The sequence below is a fragment of the Apis cerana genome, linkage group LG3, assembly GCF_029169275.1.
Source record: "Apis cerana isolate GH-2021 linkage group LG3, AcerK_1.0, whole genome shotgun sequence".
In the NCBI taxonomy this organism is placed as follows: Eukaryota; Metazoa; Arthropoda; class Insecta; order Hymenoptera; family Apidae; genus Apis; species Apis cerana.
The window spans coordinates 6,170,947-6,196,271 of record NC_083854.1 but is presented as its reverse complement, the minus strand read 5'-3'; the positions used below and the strand labels follow the sequence as shown (position 1 = coordinate 6,196,271).

General features: G+C 38.5%; 1 protein-coding gene across 16 annotated transcripts in view; it reads right to left on the bottom strand.

Annotated features, from left to right (window-relative positions):
- LOC107997269 (RNA binding protein fox-1 homolog 2) overlaps positions 1–25,325 on the bottom strand; it is a 299,964-nt gene that overhangs the window by 54,606 nt on the left and 220,033 nt on the right. For 13 of the 16 annotated variants that reach the window (XM_062072506.1, XM_062072508.1, XM_062072507.1 and 10 more), the window contains 2 exons: positions 20,295–20,387; positions 3,368–3,422 (listed from right to left, as the gene is read on the bottom strand). In XM_062072506.1, the coding sequence (XP_061928490.1) occupies positions 3,368–3,422; positions 20,295–20,387 (148 nt within the window). The remainder of the gene's footprint in view (positions 1–3,367; positions 3,423–20,294; positions 20,388–25,325) is intronic. The other 3 variants (XM_062072516.1, XM_062072515.1, XM_062072517.1) reach the window with 1 other exon arrangement.

The following is a 25,325-nucleotide window of genomic DNA, read 5'->3' as shown; positions in this document are numbered from 1 at the left end:
AAGGACAATTGCGCGTTTCGACAAGGATTAGTCGTCAAACGTGAAGAATTATATTCGAGGAGTTTTTTTTTCTAATTTTCTGAAATTAAAATCATAGGAAAATGCTTCGAAAAATCGTTGAGAGATTTTTATCCCTGTGTGGGTTTTTCCTTTAAAAATTATATTCCACGCGAATAATTATAAAAAAATCTGGCTGTTTTTCAGGATTAGAAGCGAATAAACAAGATTTATTAAAGTTACTTTTTACTTGATTTTGACCGCCAATATTTTGTTGATACCTAACAGCTTTTCCCTAATACTTGTTTTTGTACTTTTGAATCTTACACGTTATCGTGACAATCTCATTCCTCTGAAGAATCAAACTTCGTTTATTTCGACAATCAGACTTAATTATACGTACGATTTCGAATCAAGCGATTCGAATTTCCTATTTCTGACGAATCATTTTTATTCGATTTACGAACACGATGATATCCCTAATGAAACTAAATTCGTCGGATGATTCTACATTTTCATTCGAAATCCAAAATCCGCGCACTATTTCTATTAATAAATTGCACAACGACGACCACCTGGATCCTCCCTCCCCATGCGCAGAGAATTGTCAAAGTTAAATGGCGCAGAGCGCGGTGGATTCGTGAAATTTCTCCGCAATTTACAGTTCGATCGACCCGTTTCCGGCCACGTCACGTCGAAATGATAAAACGTCGTCGCGCTTTCATCGGCGCGGATTCGCCGCGGTTTTATCAGCGGCCGCGCTCGTCGACAAGCGGATTATTAATCGATGCCCTCCCCAATATCATTCGATAAGCTTTAGAAACGGGTTAATGGAATGAAGCAGAATCGACTTTATCGGCCGAGAAATTCGGATAGCTGTATATCTGTCTATCGGCCACGTGAATTTGCGGGAATGGCGGTTGTTAAGAGACATCTGCGTTAGGCTGATGCATACCGAACATGTGTGAAACACGGCCATGTGTGTTGACCTTGGATGTTGCAGTATATGGCGACAAGCGTGGCTTCGGTTTGCGGCTAATTGCGCGATCTCGATGGACTGCAGTGAATTTCGTTGGAGGATGCGGTTTGGTAAGGAATTGGTCCGAGTAATCGTCGCCAAGTCGCGGGTAAAATGACAGATGCGTAGTAAATCTTTTGACATTTGACAGAATAACGTGTATACTATCCACTAACGAAAAGATAATTTTGAAGATCAATTTTCGAGAATTTTATTCTTAAAGTGTATTAATATTCCTCTTATACTATTCTTATTTTTCCTCTTTTTTTTCGATCTTTCTCATTCCTCGATCATTAATTTTTTCCAATTTATTTCTCTCTTCCTATTTGTACGTGTATAATTTTCTACGATTTTCCTTTCCTTTTTTTTTTGGATTACAATCGCTTCTAAGATTGATGCAGCGAAAACAATACGTGCTGCGTGAATCGATAGATATTGCACGACCTCGATTCCAAGAAACGTATGCACGCGCACGCATACAGCGAGAGCGAATTTCGCAAATGCAATTTTCTCGGAAGAAGGCAAGAAGCAACGGTTTTCTAAACGGTTCACGCGCAGGTGGACGTGAACGAATCGAGCCTCGTTTCATCGAACGCAGTAAAATGTCAATCGTCCCTCCATTACGGATTAACGAGATTGACTATAATTAGAGGCGTTCTCGTCATCTGTTATTCGAACTGGTAGCTCGAATCTAGTTTTCACATTGAGAAATACTTGGCAAACGAACGATAGTTATTGTTGTTTCGAGTGTCAATTATTTATAACTGTATTGTAACTTATGAAGTGATAGATCTTGATAATGTTGCCTAATGAACTTTGTGACGCGCGTTATTAAACGAGAAGATAACAAGAATAGGGAAACTTCAAACAATTCGGATGAATAATAATTTTATTTAATTTTTTCGTTACGCACATTCTCCTATTATCCAATCAAATCTGTCGAATAAACTTTAATTCAACTCCCTCTAAAGTCGAAACGCCGTCTATAATAGTCTTATAATCAAACTCTAATGAGTTTCTCTAAAGATGAAACTGGAAGACACGTCGCAAATTTGCAAAACTTTCGAGCTTCGAGTAAGGAACAATTACCTTCCTATTCATGTTTTGCGAAATTTCTGTTTCATTAAATAATTTGACACTTGGTAGGGGTATAAATCCTATTAATTACAATCAATCCAATTTCGCTAAGTTTTCATTTTAACTTTTAATTTAACTTGATATATTTTAACGCTCGAGACGAAGAAATCTAAGGTTCCTCGTTAATTTTCTCTAAATGTGACCAGCTGCTCCCGGCCAGACCTTGCTCGCAACTGGTCGTTTCCGTTGATCCGGATTAAGTCGTGATTTGAATAGGCTCGATAAAATCGCGATTAGATTAGAGCCAATCGCTTGGAGCTCTGAATATTGGATTATTCTTACGATAAATCGTTTCTTTTTTTCGTCAATTTTCTGTCTCTCCTCGATTTAATTATTAATGCAGATTTGAAAAAGAAAATATAGACTTGTTTCATAATTTTCAATCTAAAAGTAGGGAACCAATAATTTCTATAAACGAATAGTTTGATATCGCTGTATTACGATATGATACGAAAAATTAAATACAAATTCAACTCAAAATTCGAAAAGATTTAAAAATATTAACAATTAAGTCACGAAAAGTATGGGGAAATATCGAGAAAAATCGAATCCAATACGATGCACGATTAAGAATGGAGTAAATTAAAATGAAATAGCTACAAAAAAAAAAAGAAAAAATATCGAGAAAGGATATAAAAAAATTTCACTCGATCCGAAAGAGGGAAACGCAATGGATAAACAATTGGCGCGTATTTTCTTTCGATCTCGACGAAATTCCGTGGAGAAAACGGGACAAATGCCTCGAGTGTTTCCCCAATGTAGTTTGACATCAAAATTTCACGCGTTTGAAGGAGCTGAATTCCCGTGCTAATTAATTAAGTTAGAATAAACGTTGAACCAAGCGAAGCACCCGCAGCATATTTACCTTTCTCCGGAAAATAGGAGAGGAGAGGAGAAACTAAAGAGCGTGCGAGCAACGAAAATGCCGTAACCTTGTTCAACATCGATTCTTGTACAACGCGGATGGAGGAGAAAAGAGAAAAGAGAAAAAGAAAAAAAGAAGAACAAAAAAAAAAGCAAAGAAAACTAAAAAAGAAAATGGAGGATGGAGAGGAGCTTTAGCTTTAGCTTTAGGAAAAAGAAAAAAATCGATATATGCATACGTATATAGAAAATATCCAAGCTATTTGAATATCGTTTGTGTCGAGGAAGATTTATAAATGTAAAAAAAAAAAAAAAAAAGAAAAAAGAAAAAAATGTGATTGGGGCACCTACCGTTGGGTACCGTCGGTGGTTTTTTCGTCTGCACCCTCGCTGTCGCGTTGTTCACCTGTCAAATAAATAATGGAATATTAATAATCTCTCGATTACATCTGACTACCGATTTTATTTCTTTCGATCGATCGCGAGATTCGCGCTGCTGCTTCTTCCCGTATCGAATAGGAATATAAAAATTTCATCTCGTCCATTTGTTTCGTCAAGAAAAATTTCAAATTATAAATCTCGCGGGTGATTTAAAAATTTCAACGAAAAAAATTTACTTGAGAGTTAAAAGAAAATTTATTCTCGAGAAGATGTTTATTAAAAAATAAGAAGAGATTGCACGGATATGTGAAATTTAAATTTCTAAATCGGAGGAAAATATTTTATTTTTTTTTTTGTTTTCGACCAGCAAAGAAGCAAATGGACATTGACTCGAATGGGTTGAAGATCCAACAACGCCAATTTCGCGGCCCGTGCACGAATCTCGCGATCGAGGACATTGATGGATGCGCAATCAGACTGGCAAATGCAATTTCTCCCCGTATCAGCCTCTCAATTTTCATTTTCGTCGAAATTCGGCACAAAAAGGGCCTGGATAAATTGGGGGGGTTTTGCGCATCGATCAACGGCCAAATGTGAAAATTACTGCAGCTGTGCATCGCTAATTTATATTTTTTTTCTCTTTATTTTTTTTTTTTCTTAGTTATCTTCAAGCTTTAAATAAACATTTTACGAAAAATTTGGAAACTTGCAATGGAATAAATCTATATATAAATTTAACGATGTACAGCTACTTGCAATTATATTCCGTTTTCTTTCTCGAGTAATCCTCAATTCGTCAACTTGGCGATGGAGAAATTGACATGAAATATTATTTTGGAAATTTTTACACAATTTCAAGGTAAACTATTGTTCGCCAAATTTAGAATTGATTCGATTCTCTTCCTTTCTGAAATCTTATCTAAATTCAAGGAATGAATTGGACGTTGTCTGTCGAGAAAAAAAGATGCGGGCTCTTCAAAAGAATTCTCCTTTTGAAACCTTTTGAAAATCCCGCCAAATTGGATCCTTGGCCACGATGACAACGACGAGTAAATTTAAACATCGGAAATTTTATAAAATTTAGAAGAAATGATGTTAATAATTTGAAAAGAATATATATATCGAAAAAAACAAAAATGAAATGATTTTCTTTAACAATAAGAAATTTTACATCTTCGAGGCCAAGAATGAAGAATATCTGATCGATCGTTTCCACGTTTACGATTTTCAATCATCCTATTCTTTTTCTTCCTAAATTTTTTATTTTTTCACATTGCGACGAAAAGGAGAAAAACTCTTACGTTTAAAGCTTAGAATCTTGAAAAAAAAAGAAAAAAAAAAAGAAAAGAAACGAGTCTACCATTAATCTATACGTGAAAAGCGATCGATCGACGACTTTCGATGCGAAAATCCGGCAAAGTGTAGGTAAATAAGCGAAAAAAGAAAACCAATCTCGAAACTTCCTCCCGTAAAAAAAAAAAAAAAAAAAGGAGATGAACAATCGTGAGAGGCGCGAAAAAAAAACAATTTTTCTTTCTTTTTCTTTTTTTTCTTCTTCTTCTTCTTCTGGTCGTTAAACGCTCCACTTTTCCGGACGATCGAAAAAAAAAAAGATGGTTATAAAAAGAAATCAAGAGACCGTCGCTGTCGATTTCCGATTATCTCGATCTCTCGCACAAGTACTTTCGTCGCTGGTGGGTAAAATTAAAAAGAAGAGAAAAAAAGTAACTAGAAGAGGCTAAATTCTCGTCGGTTCGGCGTTTCTCTTTATCAGCTGGATCCCTCTTACCGTGCGCTTTTACCGTTCTTCGGATTTTTCCCCCATTTCCGCTGCTTTGCCTTCCATCTCTCCGTCTTTCTCCCCCGTTTTCCTCGTATTTCGTTCTCACGGAAAACGAGATCTCTATCTCCGATTAAACGGAGATTTTGTTCAACGTTCGTTGACTCTTATTATGCACGATATATTATTTTATTTTTTCTATTTTACAGGTGAGATTTGCATCAATTCGAACCGAGATAAGTGGTCCTTTCTTCTCGAAATTTTAATTCATTCATCACTTCTCATCATTTATTCCTCGATCTTTAATTTCCTACATTAATTTACATGATAATTTTATAATCTCCGATTTATTGATTTAATTCGGGCCAACTTCATGGATTTACCGATTTACCATTTTAATTGGCCGTGATTCTTATCCAGATTGTGACCGATTCATCATTCCCTTATTTGCATATTTTATTCTCTGATTTTTAAATATTTCTGTATTTCTGCCACGCTTATGCTTATCGCCCACACCCGTTCCCATTATCTTCGTGTTACCGAATTCTGTAATTAAATTAAAAGAGATTCAATCTACAATTTTAATCTACTTTCTTTTTTTTCAGAATTTCAAAAAATCCAGCAAAGAAAGCAAAACCTAAAGGTAGAAAAGGAATTTCTCGATTACTCGAGACAAAAATCTTCATACCAATCCTCACACTTTTATTTCAACGAATATTCGAAAAATATTTAAACCCTTCCATTCTTCATTTGTCGTTTCGATCCTCAATTTCCAATACTCTCGTCCAACTTTCAAATTGTTATCTAAACAAAATCTTTCGCTCAATATAATCGAAACAATATCCCCGTATTTTTCGCCATTCTCCGACAACTTCGATATCCAACAGCCAGCATCCTATCTCGAACGTGCGGTTTATCTACGCCACCCGGTATTTGTTTGTCGCGAGAGGATACGGCCGGCCAATCCCGGCCTGCGTTATCGACCGATTTGCATTTTACGATCGTGTTCCCATCGATCGAGGGGTTTGTTCGCCGCGTTATATAGTTATGATCGGATTAAACGAACGTCGTCTTCTCGTAACGAGCAATCGTGTTCAATTCAACCAACCAGAAGTTAGGTCTCTCTCGATGTCCATGATAAACTGGTTAATTAGAGAAGATCGACAAACAGCTCCCCTTTTGAGTTGGAGCAAAATTTATATTCAATTCTCTTGTCCTTTAGAGAAGTTTTTTCTTGAATTTTTTTGTAGATAAAATTTGGGGAAGTCTAAAATTATCAAGGAAAATTTTAATTAGCAACTGTTCTCGAGAATTTTCGCTTTATTATTTGTGTAATTGCGAAGGGGGGAGGAAGGGGATTTTTCAAACTTCTTTTTTATTTATATTCACGTATTGTTATATCGTTAAATTATTATTCCAAGTTCAGTATTAAATTTTATTCAAAATTTATATTAGATTCTCGCAATTTGTATTAGAAACCATCGCTTGCTCGCTGGTTATGAATATTGATCAACGATCCGATTTTGGTATCGTGTATCAACGTCTCGCTTCACGGAGAAGTTTCGACGTTTTTAGAGTTATACGTGTTTCATACGCTCATGAATATTAAATATCGACGTGGAACGTTTAGCAAGTATGAAATGTTGCCCGTCAGGGGCAAGATCCTTTATATTCTGCGACAAAGTTTCGCGGCTCGTATCATGATCTTTTATTCACCTGTGAATATTAAATATCGGCGAACATCAACCCGTTATACGGCGAAAATTTCGCCATGTTATTATTTCGTTCGCGTCAAATATTAAAATGGCTGTAAAAAATTTTGTAACCCGTGCAAAAACGGGAAAGATTAAAAATTTCAATTTCAATTATTTTTTAGATTCATAAAGAAAAAAAAAATCGCTACAATTATTATTCATAAAGCATCGTTCTCGTGGAATTTAATCCTATTAGCGGAGATTTTTTTTTTTTAAAAGTAAATGCGACAAATACATATCCCTTTCGAAGATAAATGTTAAATTTCGTCCTTATTAGAAATTAACAAACAATTATGAACGACAGACCTTCCTCCTTTTTACATAATTTAAGATAATTTCCTCATTATTTGCAACTTTCCTCATCTATCAATTCATATTCAAAATTTCGCAGTGACACGAGGTTTCAAATATTGGGTAAATGTGAAAGTTTTCCACGCACGAACTACGTGCTATCTTGTTTATTAATACACAACGATCGCGTTGTAGAAATTCGCCCAAAACTTTTGCAGGACCCATCCAATCGTTAAATTATCGACGCAACCACTATCCTTGATATCGCGACGACAAGCATACCATAAACGAGAAAATTCATCGAATAAATCGAATCTCCCGTCCTCACCTCCAGAAGCGAGGACCCACACCGATACACAAATATTCATCGCGTGTGTAAATGAAAGGCAAACACTAACTTGTCGGATCTTATTGTTAGGTAAAATTGAACGAGCGGGATACGCAACAAACGAGCAAACAAACCGTGGGCGGACATCGAGGCATCCTGCGTCTACTGCGTTGTCAGAATCGATGCCCGTGCCCGCCTTGTTGGACGGCAAACAATGCGAGCACGGATGAACCTCGAAATCTTTGTTTGCCATACGTGTATCGTGTCCAACACCCCGGCTGCGTGCGTTCTGTAAATCCGATTGTTTTGCAAATTAGACCGTCCACGCGTACGATTCCCGATTGTTCCTTGTTTCCCAATTGATTTTATTATAGCTCCCTCGTTATCTTCACGATCGAGATTGAAATTAAGAGAGAAAGAGAGAAGAGAGAGAGAAAGAGAGAAGAGATGGTAGGACGATTAAAATTGGTGGGAGGTAGGAGAAGGAACGAGGATGGAATTTTCTCGTCGTCAAGCTTATCGAAAATTTCCATCGAAATGGGCCCTTGAACTTTGATGTTAAAAACTCGAGTGAGTTCATTTGAATTCTCGCGATTTTCTGGCAACGGATCAATTTTGAAGAACCACTTCGGTTTAGAAATTGGGACAAGTGTATTTGGGCATTGTTCTTCGATCGAATCGCGTATATAATTACTAGTATTAATATATATATATATATAGAGAGAGAGAGAGAGAGAGAGAAAGAGAAAGAGAGGGTATGATGTAAATTTGATATTTTGGTATGTACGGAGGAAAGATATTTTTTTAATCGATTTATTTATTTTATAATATAATTGGTTTCGAAAACAACATTAAAATAAACAAAAGGAGGGACGTTAAATTTATAATATTATATTTCAAGTATTTTATCAAAAGAGAAATATTTTTTTTTTTTATTCGATATTAACCATTCATTTCGTTCAATAATTTAAACACTTTGACGCGTTTCGGAATAATGTTTTTCAATTTGTTCGAATAGTATAATATCATTTTATTTATCACGATTTATTAAAAAACAATAAATATAATTTCTCAAAGTATAGAAATTCTCCTATCGCGAGAGAAAAAACGAAATATTTAAAAAATTCTTTCTAGAAAGTTATTATTAAAATTTAGAAATATAGTCCGATTATATATTAATGCAAATGAATCTAAATTCGATTTAAAAAGTGTAAATGATAGCGCTAATCGTTTTTCAAATATGCATTACGAGTATTCGAAAACTGTATGACACAATTTGAATTTTTTTTCTAGTTCATTTTTCCTTGTATCGACAGTTTAATTCGATTTACCGTGAATCGAATTTTCCGTGCAAGTTACCGATCTGCCATAAGTTAGAGCAGAGTCTGGTATACTGCAGCTTAGATCTCTCCTGGCACCGGACTTAACGTAACGTGATTTATCGCGGTCCAGATTTGCTACGGAAGAAGGTACAACCTTGCTTTACTCCGCGCGCGCGTGTGTGTGATCCAAATTGTTTATTAAATCTTATTTTAATTTCCCATAACCTAGACTTATCTCGCGAAATATTATTAGAATTTTGTGAATTCTTCGTTGCAAACTGGGATCTAATAATAAACAGTGATCATGGTAATAAAATTTACACGTTCCTTAGATATCCCTTCCATAAACAAAATCTCGATATGATCCGAAACTCAAACTCTGGCTTATTGCAGATTCATGGAACCCTTATCCCCTCTAATTTTTAACCAATCTTTCGATATCCTTTTCACGGAAACGGAAAGAAGAATCCTTCGCATTCCAATCCTTACACGTAATCGAATTTCAACGAATCGTACACGAGCCTACCGGGATCTCGACAGAAATCTGCATCAAAGCCATCCATTCATCTATCGCCGCCGATTTTCCCCTATCAGGTACAGAACCTGTTCCGCGGTTGTTACAATATTATCTCTATCGTCGGCCCAGGCTTACCTCTATTTGCGCGTGCAAACACCAATAAATCCATCAGCGCCTCGTTTGCCGACAGATAAAATGACGTCGACCAGGGTCAGGTGCCTAGACTCGCAGAGCCGTCCTCCGCCGTGCTCGATCACCGACCCCCACCTCTTCCCTTCCCACACCCTCCGCAAAGACTCCCCCTAACTATCAACTACCGGGGCCCGGATAGTCAAGCCTTTATCCGCTATTAACTCGAGCAGATTCTCGATTCAATTTCGTGGACAGAGCCGTTGGACGACGATATCGATCCGATTAAGGGGAACCATTGTAACCGGGGATCTTCGATTGACATCGAAGCCACGCTGGTCCGCCTCTGCACGGTCATCTCTCGTCTTCGAGTATAATTGCAAAAAAAAAAAAAGAAAAGGAAAGGAAAAAAAATAATCGTGTCTCGACGTCTGGTAAATGGGAGAGAGGGATGTCGCGGAGAGTCGAAAGGGGAAGGAGACAATAATAGACGGCACATACACGAAGTTTCGTGACACGGTAGCCGACACGAACGATCCACGATTTCCGGCCGATCCGGGCCGCGATCTGAATTGAAATACAGGAAGCAAGTAAATCTTAGCCCATTGTAAATTGTGGCTCGTTAAGATTTGGCCTGGAACGCAGCTCGGCCATCGATTTTTCGATCTACGCGCCTGCCCTTCTACCGAATGACACACATCCCCTCTCTTCTTCTTGATGGGGGAGGAGGGAGTGGTTGTGCTCGTGAATAGAAATTTTGATTCGAGAGCATATTCAAATAAGCGGATATGAGGAGACGCTTATTTGAGAGGCTTATTTGATGCGATCGATATTGTAGACGGCATCTACTTTTTAATTGAAGGAAAGGGCATAGGTCGGATCGTAGAGATTGATCGATAGGAATTTTCATTAACTAAGCTTTGCCGTCCTCGCTGTAATTTATAACGCTTGTTCGCGATATTCTCCTGCAACCTCCTGTTGAAAGCACCTGGATCGATCCAAACGTTTCTCCGTTTTAATTTAAACACCTTTTTTTAAAAGGGCAGAGAGAACTGTCTCTGTTGAGAATATATTAACAGATATTAACAGACACCTTTGATCCCAAATCTAACACGTCAGTTGGACAGATTACCGCCAGGTGTCTCCCGGTCTCTCTCTTTCTCGCAAGTGCCCTTCCATACTTCACGAAAAAGAAATATCGCCGAGAAAAGGGAGGAATCCAAGCCTCGATTCATCATCGAAGGATATAAAGAAGAAGAAGAAGGATAAAAGAGACACGCGGTTGAATTAATGGCTGCCACCCTTCGAATCGGCCAACCCTCGAGAATTCTGTCTGTCTACCCCGCAATATTGGCATCGATGATATCGATGGCGGTCGCGTGATGGTACAAGATGTTGGCCGGACAAACGTCACACAGCTTCGTATATCGGGCAACCTTGTTCACATCTGCATAAATTTGACTTGCTAAGCCCGAAAACTCGAGCCACCTGTCGTTATGCACCGACGTGCAGGCCGTGCATGAGCTACGACGACACCACTGGGTCGTACTTCCTGCTTTCCGGAATGCCACGGTTCCGCCGGAACAAGAGTTTGTTTTCGTCCTTCGCTCACCTTCGACCCTCGCGTCGTGGCCTGCTACCCTTTTCACCTGGTCTTCTTGCCACGGTTCGGCTATTGATTCGAGAGGGGGAGGAGATTTGTGGGCGAGTTTCCATCAACGGATGGTGGCTTTTCGGGTGTCGAAGTTCGAAGGGTGGAATCGAAGCGTTTGGAGGACTCGTTGGAATAACGAACCGGATGGTTGTGGCGTTTCTATAGTTCTATAGGGGATGTGTAAATGCGTTTCCTTTTTTGCCAACGTGACGTTATTTGCCATCGTATTTAACGTATTCCACGAGTGACGTGAATGCACGAGGATTTTCTATCGTATGGAGAGTGGTGGTAACGTTATGGGTTTTCTATCAAGAAACGTAAAAGGTGTAGAAGAGTTTTTCAGATAGCCAGCTTTCCATTCGTATACAAGTATATATATATATACGATAGTTTTTGAATTTCATCTTTTGACGTTTCACAAATACTTTTTGTATTCGTCGATACATCAATATTATCTTCTTCGATTTTAAATGGCGTATTGAACGTGTTAAAGGTAAATTTGAAGAGTTTTCTCGCGAAAATAATTAGAGCTTTCCATCTTTTGATTTATTTCTTCTCCAGTGGTGTTAATTAACCATCAAGTGAGGGTTTATCAATCTTTCTTTTGATCATTCAAGCGGAAGAAACATACTTTCGATTCTTTCTCTCGCGAGTACGAGAATCTTCTTGGGAGGATTAATTCGTATAAAATAATTATCCGTTTCTCTGTTTTTCAATCCTTTCGACGTTATTCTTATCGACATGACTCGAAGTTCTAAATCGTTTATCACGATGTGAAACCGATTTCGGATGTTTTGCGACGATGAAATTACTTGGAGATCGATTTCGATCGATATTTCGCTGGTAATATTATTTTCGGTTGGAAATTCCACACTGCAAGTACGAAAGTGACGAAAGACAAATGTTGACCCTTACGAAAAGCATTGAATTTGAAATTCGGCGCAAAAGTTGCCGAATCAATATCGCAGATTATCTAAAAGTTCACGCGAGAGTTTCGCACGAATAACCCAGTTTTCATCGAAAATGAGCGTATCGTTTCTAAACGTTTCGAGAACTTTTCGAAAATAGACACTTTTCTTTTGAAAAACACTGCTCGATTCAAAATGACGACGATGAAAAAGAACAGCCTAGAAAAATTATCGGAAAATCTCGAGAGAAGAGAAAGAAAAAGGGAAGAAAAGGAAAAAGGAATAAAGGGAGAGTTGCCACCACCTTCGATCTCCGCAAACAAACCCTTTCGTTGCACCCTTCCCCCCCCCCCAGGCGATCAACAATGCTCGCAGCGGGAGCGTGCAAAATTGAAGCCCGCTAACGAGGCCGAAAGACCTTCGATAATCGAAGAGTATCGGGCCGCTCGCTAACTACCGCCGGTGCTTAAACCAGTTTAAACTCCCCTCCCCTCCAATGAATGGAGCTTTGAACGAACGACGAATGAGGCGGAGGAGGGGAAAGAGGGGGTTGAAACGTGAGCGCGGCCTCGCGACACCCCTCCCCATTCACTGGCCCATTATCTTAACGAACGGCCTTTGTAGTCATCGAGCATTGTGTTTTCACTCGTTACCAAGGTGAGCAAAGATCGAACTTCGCCCGAAACTTCTATCGAGCGTCGTTTCAAGGAGAGATCCTTCTTTTTCGCGATATTTCTTTGGGGGGCAAAGAAGGAACCGATTCTGATTCGTGATTCTCTCGAACGAATCTGTTGAAAGGATCTGTCGAATTTGAGGAAAGGAGAGCCGAGTGTGTCGATTGTGTATAGAAGAGAGAGAGAGAGAAAAGTAAGGACTCGTTCTTTGGTCACTTTCCGGCGTGTCGAACGGAATCTATTGAATATCGTTCGAAGAAAGATCGTATTTCTCGTCGAGGAGGAAGGTGTGTCACGGTTTATCAAATAAATAAGATTTATTAAATATCATTGGAAGATTGATCCTGGATCTTATCGAAATTCCTTTTTCTTCAAAAAAAGGATGCTTTAATCATCGAGAAAATAAGAATTCTTCCATCTTTGGGTCGATGCTTCTATAAAAATTTCAAACTTTTCGCATCTTTTCTACCGCGGTCATCTTCTTTCAAATACACATGCTTTTAAAAAGAATTCTTGAATCCTGTCCAAGTTACTTTCCATCCAGAATAAAAATAAACGTTTCGGATCACGTTGATTCCTCTCCAACACGTACGAGGGAAACTTCTTTCGAGGAGGAAGGATTCTCTTTCATTCGAATCGTATCTCCAGTTATTCTATCCTTCTATCCCAACAAGTTGGATATAATTAGAGAGATTGGGAACGAAGTTGGGATACGTTTGTATTAGAATTGATTCGATATCCCCAATCCTGGCCTGTATAACGTGTAATTTCTTCGATTAGGATCGAGATATATGATTTAACGTGGAACACGGGTCTCCCAGGAAATTCCCTCGATCCTCTTGGCCTGGTTCGAGGGTAATTAAAGCGGCGTTATTAGCGGCTCCCATGTCGGTTGATTCTCTCTCTTCTGCTCGTGGGCGAAAGACTGGTCGGATGGCAACGGAGGGATCACCGGGTAAATACGAAAAGATAATGTTTGAGCAGCCGGCAAAATATTTGACCGAAAATGTTCTCGCTGGAAAACGTTGTTGTTGGAGGACAAAATATGTAAGAGTGGCTCCAGGGTGGCACTTGGTTTGGATGGTCGCGATATAATTCGATGATCGAATCACGAGCTGTGGTATCTCAGTCAAATTGCTCGCTCTTCAGTTTAATCTCAAATGGTTTATTTTAATCGCGGCAAGCGATTCGAGGGTATTCAGAGTGTTTTGAAAATGGATTGTTTCGTCTGGTTTTATCCGGTTATTAATTTTTTGGGGAGGAAGGGTTCGAATTACAAACGACCTCTTGAGTTTAATCTCTCCTACCTTTGATTTATTTCTCACTGTTCCAAATTTTAAATTTGACGCGAGAGAAATAAATCGTTTAATTTAAGACAGCCTTGAAATTGTTGATTCAAAAACTGCTATAATTTTAAGCTAAGAAAATTATCATTTTCAATTTCTATTTTAATTATTTCAACATTTTTCTAAAAAAATAAAAGAACAAATTGTCCATCCAAATATTGCCAAATGGTTCTCTAAATTTCAAATTTAGAGAAACCATAAAACTGCATCTCCCCTCATTCCAATTTCTCCATTCCTCTTTCATCCGAATAATCGTCCACCGTTTCCAACTTTAATCATCGAAGTCACAATCGAACAGCCCGAAACAAAACCTCTTTTTCCGGAAACCGATATAATCTCCGGTTGGCAAGCAGGAGGCCAATAAAACGAGGCGATATTCGTTCGACATCGATGCGTTGGAACGGTTTTTTTTTCTTTTTCGTCTGACAGAGACCCCCTCTCCCTTCCTCATCCCACGATACATCTTTTTCTTTCTTCGGCGACGTAATTACAGAGGGAACACGTGTTCTCTTTTGAAAGAGGAACCGTATTGGACGATAAACTTTCGACGAATCGTGAGGTTCACACGAGGTCGACTTCGGCTCGCGGATTAACATTTTATCCCCCTTCTTTTTCTTTTTCTTCTTCTTCTTTTTTCAACTTTTCTTTTCTTTTTTCGCAAGACAAAAAAACCTCGGTTCTAATTTGAAATCTCCCTTAATCCTTCCGGTAATTAAAAAGCTCGCACTGGTGGAAAAAAAAGAAGGGGGGGAGAGATCATCGTTGGACTCTCGCCTTTTCAATGCGACGACGTCCTCCCTTTAACCCTCGACCATTTCGGTCTTTAATTTCTCGTTAGACTCCACGTCGAAGCTTTGCCGGATCCCTGGAGCGAATGTAATACGCAAGGGGTTGGAATTTGACCCTCGTTTGGCGGCGGACATCTCGTGATTTTGTTAATGGAGGTTTTTAATTTGCCGGAAAAGTTGAAATTACTCGACTGGGTTTATATTTGTTTGATGGGGATGCATGGAGATCTTTCTCCTTTTTTTCTTTTTTTTTAATGAAGTTGTACCTTTTCGTGAAATCGGGTGAAATTTCAGAATTTCCTTCCCTCTCCCCCACGGTTTATTTACCTTTTGCCGTTTGGTAGAAGGATATCGTTTAATCAGTAATGGTTTTAACGATGATATGCAAAACAAAGCAATCTTTTTATCGTACTATTTTCAATAAAAAAAAATTGAACGAACAGTTTCAAGAGAGAACGAAAAATTCAAATTTTGTTGTCAATATTTTTCAATTAAATTTTTCGAAAATGAAATACGATATAAACAGCAAGTCGAAATACTAAACGTATATTTTCCCCTGAATTTATTAAATTCCTAAGATAAATTTATTACCCATTTTAATTAAAATGTTTGAAAAAATACGCATGTAATATTTTTGGGCATTTTACTCGCATCGTAAAGAGTTTCTAAAGTAAATTTTCATTGGCAATAATTTATCGGAAGGAAAAAATGTAGAAAAGTTAAATGCATAGGTGGCAGAATATATTCACGAGTGTTACGAGAAAATTTAAAATTCATTCGTCTTACTTCGTCGAATTAGCGCGTCTCAAACGCTGGCTGGACACCGCTTTTTCCCTGTTTACGAACCGGCCCGCGTAAAACACGCTCGTAAATTTCAATTACCGTGGCTTATTACGGCAACAGAAATAAGAGCCAGCCAGGTAGGTGTAACTCCGTAATTGGGCATTAAAACTTGTTAAGTTTAATTTGACGCGCTCTATTCCGCTCCGACATTTTCATCCTCACCACTGATTTTCCCCGCCATTTTCTTCGACACCATTAGTCGCGGCGGCACGTCAAAATTTTATCTCTCTCATTTCGTGCCACTTGCTAATCCGCCATGTTTCCTATCGCGAAAATTTCCTGAAATTAAATATCTAAAAATCGTTAAGTTAATGATTAAAATTCACGCTTTAAATTCGCGTGTATATATATATATATATATTTCGTTTCGAATAATTACACCAGCTTCGAAAGTACTCGTGCGAACGTCCGTCATAACTTATTTAGCTTAAAGATTAAAAATCCGTAATGTCGCGTGGAACCGGGAAGCAAATTGGAAAAAAAAAAAAAAAAGAGAAAAAAAAAAGAAAAGAAAAAGTAATATTCTTTTTTTTTCTTTTCTTTTCTTTTTTTTTTTTTTTGATTATTTCGAAAATTGATCGTACGAGCGTGGAACATGGAGGGGTAGTTACGAGAATACGCAGCAAAAAAAATCCGTGCAAATGTTTGTCGTGCCAGAGCTACGAGAGTTTTGCGAACGTTGCCAAATTTTTTGGCTGTCGGACGATTTATCAGACGACGTTCGAACGGTTCGTTTCTTTTTTTCTTTTTTTTTTTTTTTTTGAGAGAGAGAAGATAGAAAAAGAGCAGAATCGAATGGAAGAGAGGAAAATGGAGATTAAATAGTCGTTCCGAGTTTTTCGTTACGCTAGATTCTAGCTTGCTTCCTGACAGGTAAATTTAATGATGAATTTCTCCGTTCGAACGTAATCCCTTTTATTTTCGCGGATCTATTTTCCACGTGATTCGCTGGTAAAAAAAAAAAAAACGAGAGAACGCATCGAGAAACATTCGTAACAATCTGATATCCGATCGAAGTAAAAACGAACAATTGGAAATTTAATCCATCGTGCCCTCTTCAGCAACAATCGACCAACGAATCGACAGTTAATATAATATTAGATAGTTTACAACTCGTTTGTTGAAGGATACAGAATTTAATTTCGTTTTATTTCCCTTCTCAATTTTAAATTTGATCATATTACCCGCTCTACCTTCTATTCCACGTTTTGTTCCAATATGGCTACTTCGGGTACAGTTTACCATTGATTTTAACATTGATTTTTATGCAATTACAGGGACAAGGTTTGATCTTTTAACGAAGCTAAAAGCTTTTTGCCACTTTTTATTACTGCAACGTGTTGCCAATTCGCCGCTAACTAACTTTTTTCCCAAAAAACTTTTAATCAGATTATCCGAGGTGAATGGCCGCCATCGGTCGCCATCTGGCGGTCATTACAATAAACACTCCATAGCGCATAATCGTTCGCAAAAATCGCGAGAAGCTCGAGCACGAAATCTGCAAAAAAAAAAAAAAAAAAAAAAAAAAAGAGAAAAATTCCCCCTCCCACCCCCATTCCACGCGAATATAATCCGCCAATAAACGAATAAACGAACATAACGTGGTTATCACGTTAATCGCCGATATAATTTGTACGCGCACGATGAAAAAAATTCGTTCGTGCGATTCCCGTGTGTATTTGATCGGGGTGAGAGAGCGGGCAGTGCGAGACGACATCTCTCTCGTCGCTCTCGTCAAGAGTTTTCGACTATTATTTCGCTTTTTCTCGATGGTTATGGTTTCTGGTTTCCTTACCTTTTCGGACACTTCTGGGATCGTTTTTTCGACCGGCATCTTCAGTGTCCCACTCGCCCGCCGTTACTTGCCCTCAAAATTCTTTCAACAATTTTCTCTCATACTCTATCGTCTCTCTTTCTTTCTCATTTCTCGTTTCTTTTTTTTTTTTTCTTATCTCGTTTGCTCGCTCTCTCAATATTCCGTCCGTTAACCATCGTATAGGCATCTCGTTTTACTAGCCTTCCACAAATATATATATATATTTTTTATTATTTCTCGCTCGTTCTATACCGTTCTATCCGATCTCTACTACATGTTTCCCGCACGCGCCTCGACTCTCGTCTGTCGCTGTGTCGCGCGTAGAACGACTCTCTATAGGGGACAACAAAGAGACATCAGATATTTATATTTCTTTCGTATTTAATTCGTGTTGCCAAACGGAGTATACTTGTATGTATATATATACATTCTCCTATTCACTGGCTAACCTTTACTCTCTTTCTGTCTCTATTTACATACACGCACACTCAAACGTGCGCGTACGCATACAATACTTTGTCCCTCGTTACAATTTCTTTCTTTTTCTTTTTCTTTTCCTTTTTTTTTTTTTTTTTATTTGGTTTTTCGTTGAAATGTAATTTTTACGGAGTTGTCCCGAGCGCGTCCACCCCTTCAACTTCGTCGCTTGCGCGTGACTCGTACCACCCACGCGGACGCGTGTCGGTCGATTTGACGAATTCATTTCGACGATGTTCGACGAGATTAATATCGGGATTGCGTCCGCGTTCGTGGCACGGCCCACGCTTTTCGGTTCCGTGCTTGCACCTTCGAGACGCGTCGTGACGTTGCCTGGCAATGGCGAGAGAATACAGATTCGTGATTCTGATGGGAAAGATTTTTCGTTGCAACGATTTCGTAACAAATATTGGCCCAGACGAGCCATTAAAATCGTGAATTATTATGGAATATCGACGAATTTTTAAGAAAAATTTTGAAATCTATGTATATATGTATGTATGTACGATAAATTTTAACGTGCAATTAAAGAATCACAATTGAAAATTACTTGCGTAATAAGACTTCGATCAACTTCGATCGATGACGATGAAAATCGATTTTAATTGGAATTTAATCTTATTGTTAATGTTATGCGCGTGACCCGTGCTAAATTTTTTGAAAAGATTTCGTTGTATCGCATACTTTACGCGCATTAATTCTTCGATTAATCACGGTCTGGATTAAACAATCCAATCGATTGTTTCAATTGTTTCGTTCAGAGACAAAAAGAAAAAAAAGGAAGACACGAGTAATCGCGAAATATAAATATATCGTATAAAAGAGAAACGATATTCGAATAATTCGAATTTTTGTACGCGCGCGAATTTCTATAAATCAATTTACACAGAAGTTGATTCGTCTATAAATAAGTTGGCTCATAAAGGAACGGTGACGCAACAGTGATTCTGGCCACGCCGGTGTGCCAACGCGTTCCAAGTAACATTTCGTTCGCTCGATTAATCGCATTATCCAATCAGATTAAGTTGCTATTGCCGGATATCGACATTGTGCCAGACATCACGTTCGATCAATACCGATTAAATCATTGGGGAGGAGGATCGTCGATCGATATTCCGAATATTCGTTCTTTCCCTTTGAATTTTAATTCATCACGCGATCCTTGAACCGCGCCATTGCCACGATCCTCGCCACTTATTTTTACGGAGCCATTCGTCCATATACGTACAAGAATCCCGAAATTTTCTTTCTTTCTTTTTTTTTTTAAGGAAAAATATCGCGTTGTAATGAGTTTCAAGTTTCTCCATAATTGATGGTTAAAAGGGGATTGGAATTTAAATTTAATCTATATCTATTTTTCCGTATGGATCACACTGTAGATCATTTAGACTCGAGTCCCCGAAAAATGGAGTGTGATCGAGTCACTCGACAGGAGTCAGGATCGCGAATCTCTCGACACACTCCAAGCAGCAATCGATCGATGGCACTCGAATCCTCGAGTGCTCGATCTGGATTGACCCAGAATGCGCTCCCCAATCTATCTATCCTTCCCTGTCCCCGCAATTATCCCTCGATTAACCACCATGATAAAATAGCCGATAAATGTGAAAAGAAGGACTCCGTGGCTCCGCGAAAATTCGAAAACTCGCTGTCCCGAAAACAGTGTTCGAAACGTGGGGTTTTTCTCGCTCAAGAGGCGCAAGCGAGTCTGTCGATCGGAACCGTTTTTTCTTAAAATTAGTCGCGTAGCTCGTGCTGGTAAACGCGTAACAAATTGTTACAAATATATGTACATCATACACCTTCGAAACTTTCCAAAAGAATTTTAATATGGATAATAAATTAGAAAAAAAAAAGAAAATTATTTACGAGCACGATCCCCGCGATTTGCTTAAATATCTAAGATTCAAGTATCTCAAATAGGCGACCAACGTTTTTAGAAATTCAATTAGAAGCAGCGTTCGATATTGTAGTATTGTTAGCTACGAGAAAGAAAAGGGGGGAGGGAATAAATAAATAAATAAATAAATAAATGAATAAATAAAGAAGATCGATAGAAGCGATCGCTGGTCGCCTGTTGATTAATTTGAAATAATAGTATTTATCTGAGCGAGTAGCGCGGACGAGCGTGTGGACTCGCTCGTCCGCGCTTCCCGCTGTGCACCTGCAAAAATAAGTACAACACGTGTATATAAATGAATTAATGGCGAATGTATACATATATATATGTATGTATATATATATATAAGTATAAGAATGTTCATGCACACCTCAATCTTTCTGCCCTCAACCACGGTGCCGTGTAGCCTCTCACGTGCCCGGTCCGCGTCAGCACTATTTGCGAATGTTACAAAACCGAATCCCTGCATGCAAGGACAGACAAAACAACATGCATTAAACTCAACTTACAGACTGCCAGCGCTCGGCAAACAGCCGACTGGCAGGCCCGACATTTCGTGCTTTTCTTGTAACGCTTGTACAAAATTTTCATTCGTGTCTATTAATACGAATTTAAAAAAAATAAATTGAGAAAAAGAAAAGGAAAAAAAAGAAAATGAAAGGTGAAGATGTTAAAAAACAAGAGATAGAAAATAATGATGGTAATAATAATAACATTAGGAGGATAAGATATCGAAAGAAAGAAAGAAAGAAAGAAAGAAAGAAAAGGTGAGAGAAAAAGGCAATTTTTTTGAAACAGCCTTCGAGGCTAACGAGTGCATTTTTCGTGGGGGTGCTCCGCGTGCAACTCGCGCGGGAAATCTTTCCACGCGTATTTAAATCGAATTCGTGCCGATTCGACCGACTTCTCATTCAACGATATCTAGCGAACGAAGAGTGTCGAGAGAGAGAGAGAGAGAGAGATTCTTTCCTTTCGCGTGGCTCCCTCGCCCTCTTTCATCTTTCGGTCCTCGAGGCCGTCTTTTTCAACTCTTAAACCTATTCTTCCGTTTATTTCTCGAATCTCTCATCGTACAATGGCCGTCTGCCGCTAATTAATTCTCGAGATCCACTCTCGAGACGCTGCTCGAGGGGCGAAACGAAAAGTTTTGAGGAATTTCTTTCGGCGCGCGTCCCATCTTTACGAAATTCGTGGAAACAATAAACCGGACGAGTTTTCATCGGCGACGATGAGCACAAGTTCTCAAGCGATGCTCAATATTTGAAAAATAATGCTTTCTCTTTTTTCTCTCTTTTTCTTCTAAATTTAAATTTTCAACAAATTTTTTTTTTTCGAAGCGATAAAGATTTTATAGGTAAGGGGAAACGTTTATAACAAATCGTGTGGCCGTGGTTATCACGAAGAGGGAGAGATGCAAGAAGGGCGGCGAAGGGCCGAGAGCACTCGTTTATAAATACGGATCGATACGGAGACGACAAAAAGCACGATATTTGCCGAAATGTCGGTTTGCCAGAGAGTCTGCGAGCGCGTCATACTGCTTACGGAGACGCACCAAACAACGTGCAACAAATAAGTAAATATAAAATCATGGTAAGAAATCATGGTCATGGTCACATTAATCATCTCATTATCATATCATATCATATCGTGTCATGTCATCATGGTCATCGTCATATCATTAAAGACTCTTGCTTTGTACCGAGAGGTGCGTGTACGAGAAAAAGAAAATTAAAGATATGACATAAAGGAGGTTAGAAACTGGGATGTTTTGAGGAAAGGATAATTTTGAGGTGTCGAATAATCAGGTATGTGGGTGTGTGTATGTGTGTATGTGTGTGTGTGTGTATGTGCCGTGTGCGCTCGTGTGTGGTTGCCATTCGTCGTGTGCAATCGCTTTGAATAAGTTCGATAAGAGGAAAAAGAAGAAGGTGACGAAGAAAAAAAAAATTGGAAAAGCATCGAGGTGGGCCATGAATCTTGGAGGGAAATTCTTACTCTTATTGTCTCCGTGATTGTAAAATATTGTGATGCTCACACGCTCACACCTTCCTTGATACTGTCGGAGAAATATAATATCCTCGAATCTTGATACACCCTTAATTCCTGACTTTAATTTCCCTGAACTATAACTCATTTCAACCCTTTCACGGAGAGATGGAGAGAGAAAGAAAAAGACTTATAACCTGCCAGAACGTCGTATAGTTGAATAAAAATAGTTTACAAAACTAAATTAAATTTTAACGATAATTATATTTAATTCTTTCAAATTTAAAGGATTTCGAAAACTCAATAATTTTCGAAAGATAAATAAATTCAGTCTGTGCTTCGATTCGAAAACGAAACGTGTTTCTCACCCGAGGAAATTAATTTCAGGCAAAGAGAGAGACGTGGATGGATAATCAACTTCCTCTCGTCTCGGTGCCCTCTCGTTTCTGCCAGGAGCGGTTACGTGTATCCAGACTGTCGCCATCGCTGAGAAATCGTATTAAAGTCAAATCAAATACGGCCTCTGCTCTCGAAGAAACGCGAAAGAGGGGGGAAGGGGATAGAGTGCAAAGTTATCGTGTTCCCCGCGTAATACAGGGAGGAGGGAGGAGGCGAAGAGCTTGTTTCCTCTGTCTTCATCTCTCAAGAAACATCGTAACTCGTTCCACTGTAATCGAATCGATGGAAGGAAATTGAATTGCCCTCGTGGAGAATTTCTCTCGAATAATCGAGAGCCACCATTTCTCATTAATTAATCGAGAGGTGGTTTAGGGGGAGGAGATGTTTGGTTTTAATCGAGGATTGGGGGCGAGTTTTGAGATTTGTGAAAGATTTCGAAACTCGGATCCTCGACGGTGGAAATTTTGGGATAAGTTTAACGATGCACAGTAAAGATATTAAACGAAGTTAATTGGATATTGGATAACCAGTAACGAAAGATATTTAGTGCTTTCGATTGATTGAGAATTGGTATAAAAATTTTTATATTAAAAATTTCGAAAAAAAATGGGAATTTGTTTGGCGAAAAATCCTTGGGACAATGTCAGTCGACCGGAAGATTCAAGTCCTAGAAGTTTTCCTGCAAGTTTATAAATTATGCGGTGGAATTTTTGCATTTTGAACTTTTGAATATTTTAATCTCCTGCTTCCTTCCTACTTTAGCCCTGAAATTTTTATTCTTCGATCCTTTTCCTCTCTCTCTTTTCCATCGTCTTCGTTAAAAATCTTCGAAACATCCTTACCCCGAAGAAGAGATGTAAAAATTATTTTAACCAATGATTATTTTCTCCTCCCGATATTCACGCAATCAACGAAGAAAATTCGAACGCAACCGATAGAACTGGATATACGTGTCATAGTAAACAATAAACCGTATCGCTGAACGTTATTAAACAATATTTCTGCGTGGATAATTCTCCAGATGATTTGTTTCGACCGGCGCAAAGCCTTTCAATCTCTCTCGATTCACGTTCACCGGGCGGAAATCAATTCGTCATTTCAAAATGACGGATTATTTAAAGGAAAAAACAGATGTTAATCGCAAAATTTATCGACTCGATACAGAAATTCATTAAAATAGATGAACTGTGCGCGTACGTCATACGCGTTGCGCGTGCATATATCATAATATATAATCGATCAAAATTTTCCGCAGCAAAATGATAATCCACAATCACGATGCACAATATAAAGTTATACATTTTTTTCTAGATGTATAGAAAACTTTTGTCTAGCTCTTCTCCATTCACGAAGTTTCGAATACTTTTCCAATAAATTTTCTTCAAATTTATTTTATTACCACTGTCTTGATATTTACGATTACATACATTACTTCATTCTCCAGTTCCGTTTTAGAAAAAAATTAAATTTCCCTTGGAGAAGCCATGGTAAAGAAATAAGAAAAAAAAAAAAAAGAAAGAAAAGAAAAAAGAAGAGAGAGCGTTGAAAGAACAACGATCGTCCGTAAGCGAGATTTCAGCTGGGTGGAAAAGCGTCGTTTGTCCCTTATTTTTCATCGAATTTCTTACGACGAGTCGCTTCGACGCGATCCACTTGGGAAATCAGCATAATGTCGATAAGGCAGGGCCGTAGTGACAATGCCTCGGGCTCGAGAACGCGAGGGGTGAGGGGGAGGAATCGAATAATCGACAAATCGATTTGCATCGCGAATAGAGGCAGGCTCTCGCCCTATTTCGAATCTCGCCACATGGTTTTCTGCAGGAACTTTCTCTGTCGTCATTGTTTCGAAATTGAAGGCTTCGAGGGGTGAAATATCACGAACCGGGTGGGCAGGAGGGGGAAGAAAAAGAGAAATAAATTTTGCAGGAAGGAGAGAAATCGAACGAGCGTTACTCGACGCTATTCACTATTTTTGATCCCTTGGTATGAGGTCAGTTCATAAGTTCAAGCGTATTTTTAGCTAGTTGTAAAATAACATGGAAGTACGAGGCAGGGGGTTATTTTGATCCGCGATATATTGGATATTGTGCTGTAATAACGTTTCACGTAAAAAATTTTGTATTATTTCGTGAACGAAAATTTTTGGTAAACGAATCCTTACGAATTTTTAATTTTAAACGTCACATAAATGACGTAAATTAACATCTTGAGCCGTTATTGGAATTTTTAAAAAATAGGAAAACAGTTAAGATGTTAAATTTATGATGTAAAATATTATTCGAACTAAATATATTTCTTCTAGCGATTTCTCCAAAGAATCACCAGATCTATATTCGATATTTGAACAAATACAATTAAAATTACGAATACCAATTCGATCATTTTCGATTTAAAAAAATTGACATTGGAAACGACAAACTAAACGAATTTTCGAAATTTCTTTCGGAAAAGACGATTTTGGAATAAAAATTTAAACTGTAGAAGAATCGATCTTATTTTTCGCCCAGCGATTTTTCTCGAGGATAACGAAAAAGGGGGGCATTTTCGTCCCGAAGCGAGGCAGTTCTCGTGACGGCGAGATCGCGATCTTGGCGAAAACCTCCTTAAAGCCTTATCGGCTTTCGGAAAATTAAGGTTGGCGTGCAATGCGCGACCAGCCACGGAATCACCGCGCCTGCCGCTTTCTCCTCTTTCAGGAAATTAATCCACGCTCAGATCACTCTTACGAGAAATCTTTCACCCATCGCGGCAAGAGTTTCACGTTAATCCAGTTAAAACGAAATCACGATCACGCCCCTTCGTTTCTCTCTCCGGAATCCATCTCTAGAGATATTCCAAGGAATCAAGTTCGAACACCGTGAAATCCCCCAGACTTTCTTCACATTTGTCCAATCCACTTCTAGGTAGGGTTTTTTAAGGGAGGATAAAGCTCGAGCACGATAATAGGATATTTTTATTTTATACTTAATGTTCTTTTTCTAGATAACATCAGTATACATGTAAAAGTAATTATGCA